The sequence below is a fragment of the Sturnira hondurensis genome, unplaced genomic scaffold (assembly GCF_014824575.4).
Source record: "Sturnira hondurensis isolate 20B ecotype Veracruz unplaced genomic scaffold, ASM1482457v3 Scaffold0020642, whole genome shotgun sequence".
NCBI lineage: Eukaryota > Metazoa > Chordata > Mammalia > Chiroptera > Phyllostomidae > Sturnira > Sturnira hondurensis.
Genome location: NW_028093273.1, coordinates 5,251,968 through 5,265,400, shown reverse-complemented (window position 1 = coordinate 5,265,400; position 13,433 = coordinate 5,251,968). Strand labels below are relative to the sequence as shown.

General features: G+C 40.1%; 1 protein-coding gene across 8 annotated transcripts in view; it reads right to left on the bottom strand.

Moving 5' to 3' along the window:
* TRPM6 (transient receptor potential cation channel subfamily M member 6) overlaps positions 1-13,433 on the bottom strand; it is a 150,696-nt gene that overhangs the window by 94,786 nt on the left and 42,477 nt on the right. For 6 of the 8 annotated variants that reach the window (XM_037030310.1, XM_037030308.1, XM_037030309.1 and 3 more), the window contains 3 exons: positions 4,090-4,169; positions 868-906; positions 141-318 (listed from right to left, as the gene is read on the bottom strand). In XM_037030310.1, coding sequence (XP_036886205.1) covers positions 141-318; positions 868-906; positions 4,090-4,169 — 297 coding nt within the window. Of the gene's footprint in view, positions 1-140; positions 319-867; positions 907-4,022; positions 4,170-4,493; positions 4,600-13,433 lie in introns of those variants that run through there. The other 2 variants (XM_037030312.1, XM_037030316.1) reach the window with 2 other exon arrangements.

Below are 13,433 nucleotides of genomic sequence, written 5' to 3'. Positions count from 1 at the left end.
GCCACACCAGTCAGGGAGAATCCAATTTTGCAATAAAACCTGGTCATCTGGTCATCCACACTTGGTGATATGATTAGGAGACAAAATTGGAAGGCTATATCCACTGTTAAAAACCAGCAAAATAATGTGGGTTAACAAACCTTGGCGTGGTGAATGTGCTCTCCATCTTGGAAATTAATAGTGCCGAAGGCATCTGTAGGGCTTCTCGTCGTGTGCTTTTCAACAGACCACTGTTCGTTTTCGTCACCACCGGTCGCCGAGATGGCCCGGGTAAAATCCATCCCCTGGTGGTCACTGATCAGTCGCCCACAGTAACACCTTAGATTTGGGATAGACCGATTTCAAAATAGAAAACACACGATTTCAAAACAGAAAATAGATGCAGTGTTTCTACAATTCTCCAGTGTGATGTAGAGGGCCTACATTAGTAATTTTTAAAATGTCACATTAAGATTTATGGGAAAAAAAACACATCAGAATTAGTGTCAGACTTGGCACTCATGTGCACATATGTCACTCACAAGTCATAGATCAAATGCAGTGTTGTGTGTGCACAAAGCATTTCATCATCCAAACAAATTGCAAAATGAAAATTTAATGCTTTACAAGTATTTCAGCTGGTAGGAGGTCTTGTCAAAGCCTTTAGCCATTTACATATCTGAGTAATTCAAGTAATCTATTACATCCAAATAATTCATTTCTCCTTCAAAAATGTCTCATGTGTCTTTTTTAAACCATTCCTTGAAAGAGAAATAAAATATACCAATAAAGCCCTTTCATTAAGTTCATTCAAGATGTGAGAAAACTATTCCAATGAATTTGAAACAGAATGCCTAAAAATTAAAACAAATCTTATTTGTGTCTTACCTAATTAAATTCTGGCAGACCTGGCATCCTGCAGTACATCTAAATTAAAGAATAAAATTGGTTAGTTTACTGACTTATTTGAAAACATATGTAATACTTTTACAGAAAATATCTGTTATCTTCCATGAACTAGAAATCAAGGTTTGCTGGGTAACTCATTCATCTTTCGCCAAACATCCCATTTACCAAATACAATTACACTGCAGAAACTATGATCTAATTAACAGAACACTAACTCTGGAATTTAAACACCTGGATTTAAATTTTGTTAACAATTCTTCTAATCCCCAGTTTTACACCTGCAAATATCTGCCCTACAAGACTATTAAAAGGATTATCTGAGATAATATATGAAAAGTGCCTCATAGTCCTGGTACACTGCAGTATGCACAACAAGTTAGCTACTACTACTCTTATACCATGAAGATAACAGAATTCTTGAGAATCAATTCTGAAAATGTACATATACAAACACTTTTAAAACCATAAAACACTATCAAATTAAGGGACAGTTGGTGGGTTTTTTTTTTAGTCTTTCTTTTTTTATAATTCAAAAGAACCTTCTGGATTTGGAGATTAGCATTGTGGTCATCAGTGACCATATTTTAGGTGTGAATAAGTTTTAACTAGACGAGAACTCAAGTGTGAAATACTGGAAGAAAAGGTAGTGTTCACAGAATCGGAGCCATTACAAATTATTCAGAAATGAATCTTCACGACTCTCACTTCTTCCTGTCCCAGCCTTTTGGGAATGTCTTTTTCTCAGGAGCTTTCTAACTATAAAATTGTAATGGGGGAGATTGCAAGCCACCCATCGCTCTGACTAACACTGTAACTCGTAGATGAACAGCACGTTTGTACAAGAATCTTGGGAACTAACTTCAAAAGACAGACTTTAACCTTCAGTCATCCCAGCTCTGGGAGATTTGTTGACCTTCAACCATGGATCCAGGATTATGGGAAGCTGGGATAATATGAAGCCAGGAGGACTAAACCAAGATGACGCACCAACCACCCCTTGCTTTATCAGAACAAATTGTGCTGGTCTGCACGTAGAGAACTTTTCAACCCCCTTCCTTGATCTCTTTATTCTGTTCCCCTCTCTCTCCTTATCACAGCCTCTGCCTCCACTGAGATGTGGAGATGGGTTTTGAGACATGAGTTCCTCACCTTCCAGATGGCCAGCATCTGAATAAACCACTTTCCTTTATCAGCACCTGCCCATGAATATTGGCAGGCAGCCAGACTCGCTTTCCATCACAGCTTCATTTCAACAAGTTCAAATGAGAAGGAAAAAGTCATAATCAAATCTATCATATTTGCTTTTTATTAGGAGCTACAAAAAATCAATAAAAGCTAAGCTTTTATCTAAATTCAAAATAGTAAACGACCACCCTTTTCCTGCGTACCATAAGGAAGAAAACCGCATGAGAGCTACCACACTGAAAATCCATCTGGGCTCTAAGAAAAAGGTTGGCATAAGAAGAATAGCCACGATCATCCATTAACTTTTTTTACAATCACAGAAAAACAGAGACTGCTTTTGTTCCCCATAAAATGTCACATATCTTAGATCCTTCAGGGAATTATGATCATTGATACTCTTCTTGAGTCTATGGGTTAATGGCCTATAGTTTGTCACTCTTCGTGATGCTCAAGGCGATTGTGAAAATGGTTTACATATGCAGAGCAGTAGGGGCTGCCTGAGCTCAGTCTGCCTTCCATGGCAGCCTCCGTCCCATTGTAAGATGTCACAAAGATTTAATAAGCAAAATGAGAATTTCTAACCACAGGGCTTACAAGGTATAGGTAATTCAACGAGGGTGGGACTAGTAAATATTTAACAAAAGCAAGGAACACTATTTTAGTCATCCCCAAGGAATGAGAATTTCACTGACCTCACCATGCTACCTTTCATAAGCATGTAGAGCAGTGACTGCTCAACTTCTAATGAACATAAGGCCGAATGCTCAAAGGAATAAAAAAATTGAGTGGTCCCCCTAATTAAAATACAGTTGACCCTAGAATAACACAGGTTTAAAGTATGCAGGTCCATTTATACATGGATTTTTTTCAGTAAATATACAATATTCAGCCAGCCCTCCATATCCCTGGTTTCACATCTGCAGACTCAACACTATTTTTGATCCAAGTGAAGGAGGAGGGCCAACCACATGCATCGTTCTATGTCATCCATGTCATTTTCTATAAGGACCTTGAGCATCCACGGACTTTGGTATCCAAAGGGGTCCTAGGACCAATCTCTCTTGGACAGTGAGGGCAGTTAAGTTTTAGGGGAGTCAAGAGTTATACACAAATTTTGACAGTGCAGGTAGTTGGCGCAAATGACTCTACGTTCAAGGGTTAATTGTACTGGTCATCTATTTTCCTTTCAATTTCTCTTCCCCAAGAGCAATGCTACTCAATCTTATTTTACCGACCCAGTCACACTGGGGGATTTCTCATAACCCATCCTGTCTCTATCTTTCACTAACTGCTGTTTGGGATTTTTTTCTACGAGTAGAGCTTCCAAAGGGTTGTCGAGAACTCAAAGTAGTCAAACTCGAATCATTTTATTCTGCCGCCATTTTTTACTCAAGCAAAAAGGCTATGGGAAGAAAATGAAACTGAAATTAACTGTTTGAATAAACTGAGCACAGTGTCCTAAAATATCCATTACTGTTTTCCAAAGACACTTTAGTTGAGGATAAGGAGCATTTGCAACAATTTGAATATTCAATATTTAGGACTTGTAAAGTTTTTATCCCAACCCAGTGTAACCGATATAGCACTAGAGATTTCCTAACATCTCTCCTCCCAATGAAAAGAACAGGAGCATCCAAATAAACAGGGCGATATCTACCACCATACTAACAACAGCTCCATCAGGATGATGTCATTATAATAAACTTGGTTTTCTTTATATTTCATTAAGTCAGTAAGCAAATGTTTCTCAGGAGCCTACTGTCTGGCAGGCATTGTCATAAGCCCTGGGGTTGGAGTGAGGTACAAAATTGACAAGTTCTCCATTCTTTCTAGAAATTCTGGTCAGAATTTCTACGGTAATCATGTACTATTTCAATGAAGACACAAAGATCAATTAAAAATAAATACTAATTTTATAGATATTATCAAATCCTTTCAACAAGTCGTACCTCTAAGTTTCCACCAACAGTCCTCTCAGTGTTGCTTTAAAAAGAACAATGCAATTCCAAATTGTACCTGTGAGGGTCTTTGGAGCTGGGTATGATTCTATTACATTCTCTCTTGTCGAACGCACCTTCAATCCAGGACTTCTGGGACTAAATAGAAAGGGTCGTTATTTTTATATTCTAATTAAGTGAGAAAGCAGTGTAACCACAGTAGTTCAGTAGGCAAGATTTATTTAAATAGCGTAGTCACTAATTAAAACAGCAAGACCAACACCAAACAGACTAAGTATTTACTGGCTTCTATTGCAGACACAAATAAGGCAAGTGGGAACACAAAAATATTCACAAAGTTAACCGGTCCATAAACTCCTCTTAAGTGAAAGGTCCCTAAATGCACAAAACTCTAGTGAGGATGTAAAGATATAATTGATGTGTTCCCTTAATTCTGCTATAAATTATTTTTAACTCTTATACCATAATCCTATAGATAGAATATCAAGCTACCAAATGTCAAGATTCTCACTCATAAAGGCCCACTTCAACTAAGATTTCACAGAAAGCTGGAAAGAGGATCAGAGGAGAAATGCAACTCCAGCAAGATTCTGTAAGAAAAAAATTCCAATCCAGCCCTGGCTAGTGTGGCTCCGTGGGTTGGAACATCGTCTGACAGACAGAAAGGCCATGGGTTCTATTTCTGGTCGGGGTACATGCCCAGGTTGCAGGTTCTCTGGTTGGGGCACCTACAAGAAGGCAACGGATCAATCTCTCTCTCTCTCTCTCCCCTTCCCCCCCTTTCTGCCATTCTCCCCCCACCCCATCTTTCTTTCTCTCTCTCTAAAAGCAATGAAAAAATGTCCTCAAGTGATTTAAATAAATAAACAAACAAACAAACAAATAAATAAATTTCTATCTAAAATGGAACTAGAGGACACAAAATGGAGAATGCACCTTCACCCTGGCTGGTGTAGCTCAGTGGACTGAGTGAGGGCCTGCGAACCACACGATCACGGTTCAGTTCCCAGTCAGGGCACATGCCTGGGTTGCAGGCCAGTTCCCAGCAGGGGACTCATGAGAGGCAACCTTACATTGATGTTTCCCTCCTTCTCTCCTTCCCTTCCCCTCTGAAAATAAATAAATAATTTTTTTTAAAAAAAGAATGCACCTTCAGAAGAGCAGAACTTAAGAACTGAGAGACTGATTTCCTGTAAATGTCTGATTTACTGACGCCTGGGACTTATTTCCTGAACAGTAAACATCTGCCAAGAATCATTTCCCACCCTCGAGCCAATGAATTTATGGCTCGGACTCTGACTGGACTCCCCCCACTTTGCGCTCCCCGCCCACACATACAGCCTGCCCCCAGTCCTCAGTGGACTCGCCTGCAGCTCATGATGGCATGTGTACCCAGAATTGCAAATTCTCTGCTATGCCCAGATAATCTCAATCTCTGGTCATTTGAGCTTGCCTTGAATAGGTTGATAATTCGACACGGTCTGTAAGCTTGGCTTACCACTGGCTGTGATGCTTCATATTGCACAGCCTATAACTATCCCTAAATCCCAGTGGGACTTTAGTACTCATTTCTCTCACCCATTCTACAAAACTCATGTGATAAGCCCAACTCTTCTGTAAGCTGTGGTGTAAGTCTAGAATCAAAAAATGCTGTATCCTCAACAGAACCTAACCAACCAACTGATAAGCTTACCCTCCTAATATGAAGATATTTTAGCTCTATATGGCATAAAAATATTAATGTGGATATAACTTTGTCCAGTCAATGAAAAATAACATCTAAACCTGCAAAATTTTTTATGAGAGTATATTTGAACTTTGGCTGTAACTCAGTTGGCAGAGCATCATCTTGATACACCAAGGTTGTGGGTTCGATCTCCAGTCAGGGCACATACAAGAAGCAACCAATGAATACATAAATAAGTGGAACAACAAACTGATGTTTCCCTTTCTCTCTCTCAAAATCAATTTCCTAAAAAGCTAAATTTTCAGCTTCTTTAAAGTATATTTGAGTCAAAACTGACAATTGCCACGAAGCAAGATCTCTATCGCTCCCAAGATTGAGAGTTTTGCAGCTTCTTTTATGCATTGGAAATTAAAAAGAAAGTTGGATAACTTGAAGGTGGGAGAAAGCAAAGAAAAGACTGGATTATAGGACTCGTGTGCTTTCTTGAGGAGTCTGGAAAAAAAAAAGGACTACTCTGACAGTTACAGGTATTTTAATCTAGATGCACAGTAAAAATGGACAGGGCTTGCTTAAGGTAAAGATAAACCTCTTATGCCCTGGCTGGTATAGCTCAGCGGATTGAACTTGGGGCTGTGAACCAAAGTCTTGCCAGCTTGATTCCTAGTCAAGGTACATACCTGGGCTGTTGGCCAGGTACCAAGTACGAGGCACGAGAGAGGCAACCACACATTGATATTTCTCTCCCTCTCTTTCTCCTTCCCTTCTCCTTCTTTAAAAATAAATAAATAAAATCTTTTCTTCTTTTCTTTTTTAAAAGATCATTGTGTGTGTTGTGACTACCTACCATGACCTGTCCAGTTAGGAATTTAGGATCGGATCACCCTGTGAAGTGTTTTCCTATCACTGGACTTGTCAGTTTTACCACAGAGCCCCTTTTCACTCACAACACAAACATCCGGATCACAGCAGTGGCGGAGGGGCAGTGAGCCAGCATCTGCAAGGGCGCTTTTTCACACCCTGCATTAGTGCTAGCCCCACCTCACTCCTACACCTACTTTCACCCTACAACTGAAGGCAATGCACTGGGCTAGAACACGTGTTAAAATTCAGCTGGAGAAGCTCATACTCACACTGCCCACAGGTTCCCAGACAATTAGGAAGGAGCTCAGAACATGCCACCCTAAAATACAACACATCCTAATATTGGGTATATTGATTATTCTGATCTGTAGGTACTTGAAAAACAGCAAATGCAGAGAGGCTGTCTCTGAACTTCCCTTATCTGTCCAAAGACAGATCTTCCAAAAGGAACTCAATGGTCACAAATTGTGTCCCTGGGAGTTTCAGCAGCCAAGGGATTGACTCCTCTCACAAGGGAGGACACCTTAAGTCACAATCAGACAAGGCCCCACTCGCCTTTTAAAAATCATTAATTCCCTTCAGCCCCCACCCCCTTACCCTTATTAAAATAGCATGTCAGTCCTCAAATCTCATTCTTTAGGGGAGAGTAATTAGTTTTGTTTTCCTCTTATGCCCCTGTGTGCATAATATTTAAAATGAATACATTTGTATATCTTTTCTCCTGTTAGTCTGCTGGTCCTGTCAGTTTATTTCTAAGACCCGGCTACCAAACCTAGGTGAATAGTTTTCCTCCCCTACAATTACAAATGACGTCACTTATGGAATCCTTTATATACTTCAGTGTTACTCATTGTTCAATATGCACCAGAACTAAACATAACGGTTCACTACTGAATAGAACTGCGTATTGTTCACCTAAAAATAAAAGACCTTTCAAAGTAGTTTTCCTGAATGGCTATTCTTATTGCTCTCAGATAAATGCTTGTTGCCTCCCACTTTGAAAGGCCTTTTATTTTTATTAAGTTATCATATCTGGTGTTATGGATCTAAAGTGGCCCCACCTTCATGATCCAGCATCACCTGGGAGCAAGTATGGTGCCTACAAACCTCTCCTGCTCACTGCAGTCTCCTTGACGGTAAAGCTCTCTTAGGTCAGACCTCTCTCCCTTTTTGGTGAAGGTCAAATGCCTTTATCTGAGTGCCTGAGCGGTTTTTCCCTCAAGGGAGGTTGGTTTGGGTTTTCTTCCCCCTCAGGAGGTCAGTTGCCTCAGGTGCCAGCCTGCGATGGAATTCCAGAGGAGCAATGGGTGCTGTGTCTCCTGGGGGAGGACTCGGTTCACTGCACTCCTGCGTTTCTTTTTCTTGTCTGTCTGCTATGTTGTTTATCGTTAGAAGGAGATTTTATAAAGAGAGGACTGTATTCTTTAATTGATAAGTGGAAGTTTCTAAAAGACAACATAACTTCTGAATTAATCCCACAAGAAATTGTGGCTTTCTGAGTAAGGACTCTAAAACTTCTCACTGTTTGTCCCACCTGAAACCTGGCAGGATATTCCAAAGAATTTAACAACTCTGTTGAGGGGCTCCAATGTTGAAAAAAAATTTAATTTAAGTAATAGCTAATAAGTTTGGTAATCAATTTATGCACAAGCAATGGTTCCAGGAACTGAAGGTATGACCCACCCTGAGTCCAGGAGACCATAAGCAGTCCCACCTCTGTGCCTCAGGACTGAAAGCAATTCAGGATGGTATCTGACCCACTCTGCTCCACAGTGAGATGACCACCACCCAGGGCGAGAAGGCTGCAGTTATTTAATCCAATTAACTTTTCCCCGAATTCCAAACCCCTTACCTACACTTTGTTCTCCTCATAAAAAGGGCCATTTTAAACAGACTCACATGAACAAGTATAAAGAACACATGGACAATAACTAAGGTGGGGAACGGAAATGGGAGGGAGGTGGGGAGCACTGGGGAGGGGGCAGGGCTGGGAATATAAGACAGAAAACTGTACTTGAACAAGAATTAAATTTAAATATATATGTATATATATTTTTATATATATACATATATATATAAAAAACCAAAAACAAAGTGCTCCTTACAGCCTTTAATGGCCTGCTGTACTGACAAAAGCAGGTCTGCGTCTATGCACAAGCCGAAGTTGTGGTTCTAATATTCACATATATGAATAAATACAGGTTTTGTTTGTAAAAAAAATAGAGTTAAAAACAATCTGTTAGAGTACAAACCCATTTCTTCTCAGATTGCCGGCCATCTGAATACAGTGTCCATAAAGGTTTAATCCCGGTCTCTGCTTATTGAGCCTGGTAGGTGGCAGGCAGCACAAACACCGGCTTATCCGGTTTCAACTCTATGTTCAAAAATTCAGCAAATTGAGAAGTCTAATACCGTGTTTTAAAGTCTTCTCAGTAACTTTGAAAGGCCTTTTATAGGTTAGCAATATAATCAGAGTCCAGCTCTTGTTAAGCAAAATGGAGGAAGGGAGGGACGCAGATACTGATTGGTTGGTTTCTGTGCATTTTAAACACAAGGAAAACTTCCCACACACTCAGCTTAAATCACTCTGCCCTCTTATCCCTTCTGTACAGCCAGCAATTTTCTATGTGTTAAGACACTCACTGAATTGGTAAAACATTAAAAACATACAAACTTGAAAAATCCAGAGTCACAGAATTTAGAATAAACTAAACTCAAAATATGTTTATTATAACAGGAAATGACACAATCTTTTAGAACAGCAAACCCTGTCCATTATTCAAAAACACTAACAGGTTTACATATTCATTCTCTAACAATTTATTCAATACCCAATTTTTGCAAAGCACCAAGAAATGTTCCCCAGGGGAGTTAGTATGTCCTCAAATAGCTTTTTATTCTGTATTTTTTTAATTTTTATGTTTTACAGTGGTTCCAATTATTTTCCCCTTCGCCCCTCCGTGCCCAGCCTGCCCCCCACTTCCATAGTCAATCCCGTCAATCCCCACCTTGTTGTCCATGTCCACAGATCACTCATATCATGAATTCCTTCAATAAATATTTTGGGATAGCACTCCATGCTGTACACTGGGAATTCTAGAGCGAATAAGGCAAGCTTTGAAGAAATATAGACTAAAATGGAGGAAGCAGATAATAAAATTGGTATCATTAAACTTCATGTGTACCAATAAACTATTAGAAAGTCCAAAGAAGTTCCCAAATTTAGAGACTGTGGACAAAAAGGAGTTCTAAGGAAAGTAACCTCACAAGGTGATCTGATCCTGGTAGACAGTCACACCCCAGGCATATAAGGTTTTAGTCAAAGGTTTATCATGGTGCTTCCTGCAGCCCTGTCCATTGTTTGGGGGCATCTAGGTTAGCTAACAGCGCCTTTGAAATGTCAGAGTAATCCTCTCTTTACGGGCCCTCTAGAAAGAAGCAGCCACCCTCAAGAGAGCACATCATCCAAATAAGCCAGGCGGTGAAAGACAAATACCATCTGATCTCACCATTAACAGGGATCTAAACAAAACAAACAAGCAAGCAAAATACAACCAATGACACTCAATTACAGAACAGGCTGACAGGGTCCAGAGGGGAGAGGGGAGAGAATCATAGGGGAAAAGGGGATGGACTCACATGAACACGTATAAAGGACACATGGACAATAACTAAGGGTGGGGGGGCGGAAATGGGAGGGAGGTGGGGAGCATGGGGCGGGGGGCGGGCAGGGTTGGGAATATAAGACAGAAAGCTGTACTTGAACAAGAATTAAACAAAAAAATTATTTAAAAAAAAAAGAGAGAGCGCATCATCCCGTTAACTATCCTGGAATCCAGTTCTGCCTTGCTCCCACCTTGGCCCCACCTCCCTTAGTTCTCTCCTGAACTCCAAAAGCACAATGCAAACCGCAAAACTGTCACTCTTGGGAGAATTTGAGATCTTGCTTCTTGGCAATCGTCATCAGTTTTGACTCAAATAAACACTTACAAAATTTCTGTACAGGTTTGGAAGTTCTTATAGAGGCCAGATACACCAATTAAGCAAGCTGTGCTCAGTCACTCCCTTCTTTTTTAAAGCTACATGGATGACTCTGTCGGGACTATCCTGGCAAATTTCTTCATTGCCTGTTTGCTCCTCTATTAAAAATGGAGATAATAGCCCTGGCTGGTGTAGCTCAGTGGATTGAGCACAGGCCTGCGAACCAGAGGATCACGGTTCAATACCCAGTCAGGGCACATGCCTGGGTTGCAGGCCAGTTCCCTGCAGGCCAGCTCCCAGCAGGGGACACGTGAAAGGCAACCATACATTGATGTCTCTCTCCCTCTCTCCTTCCCCTCTAAAGATAAATAAATAAACAAATAAAATTTAAAAAATAAATAAATAAAAATGGAGATAATAATAGCACCTCATTGGGGTGTTGAAAGGAATAGATAAATTAAAGGCTTAGATTTTCCCTGGGGCTGACAGCTCTGGGGAGAAATTGTTCGGGGTCGGGGTGGGGAGGGTTGGGAGAGGGAGATGGAGAAAAAAAAGAACTCTTGGACACAGGCAACAGTGTGGTGATTGCAGCGGGGTGAGGAGGGTTGTGAATAGAGGTGGAAGAAGGTATAAAGGGGATTTTAAAAATACAAGAAAAACTGCCCTGGCTGGTGTAGCTCAGTGGATTGAGCGCAGGCCTGTGAACCACATGATCGCGGTTCGATTCCCAGTCAGGGCACATGCCTGGGTTGCAGGCCACTTCCCAGCAGAGGACTCATGAGAGGCAACCATACATTGATATTTCTCTCCTTCTCTCTCTCCCTTCCCCTCTAAAGATTAAAAAAATGCAAGAAAAACAAAACTATTTTTTTTTAAAAAAGAACTCTATCTGGGAGTTATTAAGATCCAATAAAGTTTAACTTACTACGAGTAATATCAAAGGTGAAATTAGCTTTTGGTTGGTGGCCTGGAAACTTAACTTTAATGTTTTGTTTTTTCCATAGAAAAATACTTTCCACCTAGTTCCTCCCATACTTCAAATGACTTTAGTGGGTCTATGTTCCCCTACTAGACTCCAGCTTCCACAGGCCCAGTCATTTTTGTTGCCCCAGGGCCCGACTAAATGATTCTTGAATGAGCAACAAAACGAACACTCTTAAAATAGAACTCCAGGAATCCATGTATATGATTTTCGCTCCAAGGGTATAAAGAGGAAACCAGTGTGATTAACTAGAACTTGGAAACTTTCCTCCTACAGCCCCCTTATCTTATCTCAATAGCCCAGTCTAAGTAGGACTACAGCCAAGGTGCTGTCTTCTACCACCTGGAACAGCAGATTATCACTGTAGTGGTAGTTGACAGTGGAGATTATGCTGTTTCTGCAACTATAGTGACAGTCTTTATTGACTGGGTACTTTTTTTATGTGGGAGGTTTTGTTTTTTAATTATTGTTGTTATTTGAGGAAAGGCAAAGCAAAGGATAAAGATGGGAAACAGTGTTGGTCTCAGGCTCAGTGTTGATCACAATTTGCCTCACTCTAAAACAGAATCAGATTTCACATCTAGCCCTGACCCGTGTAGCTCACCTGGTTGAGCAATGTCCCACAAAGCAAAAAATCAACGGGTCAATTCCCAGTCAGGGCACTTGTCTGGGTTGCCAGCCCAGTCCTCAGCTGACCAATGTTTCTCTCCCACATCAATGTTTCTCTCCCTCTCCTTCTGCTTCCCTTCCCCTTGCTCTAAAAATAAATAAATAAAATCTTTTAAAAATTTTTACATGCAAATGTACTCCTGGGGCATAGGTGGGAAGTACAAAGAAATGTCCAAAGACTAATCCTCCGGCAGTACTTACACAAGAAGTATATCCTTCCCTCGCTGAAAGTACTCCTGCACTGGAGTTTTGGGGATTTCAGATAACTCTGAGACAATTTTATGTATGCCCTTCCTAATAACATTTATACATACAATGGAGATTACTCCTTTTATTTTCTCAGTGAAACACAACAAAGAGAACACTGCAACCAGATTTTACTTTTTAAAATTTGGTGGGGACATAAATCAATTCTTAACTTGAACAAAATCAAAATATTTGCTAAAAGAATAAGCGGGCTGGAAGAGGAAAAGTGAAAAGGAAAAGAAAATGAAGTTCAGTCAATGTCACTGCCATTCCATGTTCAGAAGTATATTATGCTCAAAAACAACAATTTTCTAACTTTTGAGGCTTAGCACCCTTCATATTCATAAAAAAACTACCAAAGACAACCAAACATTTTTCCTTTATATACTATCAACATATTAAAAACTAAAATGGGGACCTTATTAAAAATACTGACTCATTAGTTTCTTTAAACATAACAATATGTTAACATAAATAATATACATCATTTGTGAAAAAACTTAAAGTCTTTGATACTAGCATTGTCACATATTTTATAAATCCCTTTAATATCTGTCTTAAGAGAACTGGCTTAAGATTCGATGCTTCTGCATTCAATCTGCGGCAATAAGACAGAGATTTTCAACTGGTGTGCCACAGGGATCTTTAAAACGTGCAGTGCCTGTTCAGTCAGGGGCACCGACCGCTTTCTCCTTGGACTGCCAAATACATATGATCTTAGCCAAAAGGCTGAGAAGCAATAGATTGGCAAACTTAAAAAATGACACCAACCAACACAACAATAACTGTCTGATGTGAGTGAATCAAAATTATACCTCTTTTCTCTGTCAGACTGGCAAAAAGTATAATATGTTTCGGTGAGCCTGAGGCCAGAATTTAAGTAATTCATTTATGTGTGCCATATGATGAAGATGGTTGATAATCACTGCAACAAGTAGCTTTGGTCAAAGTATATTAAAAATAACATCCTGATGGA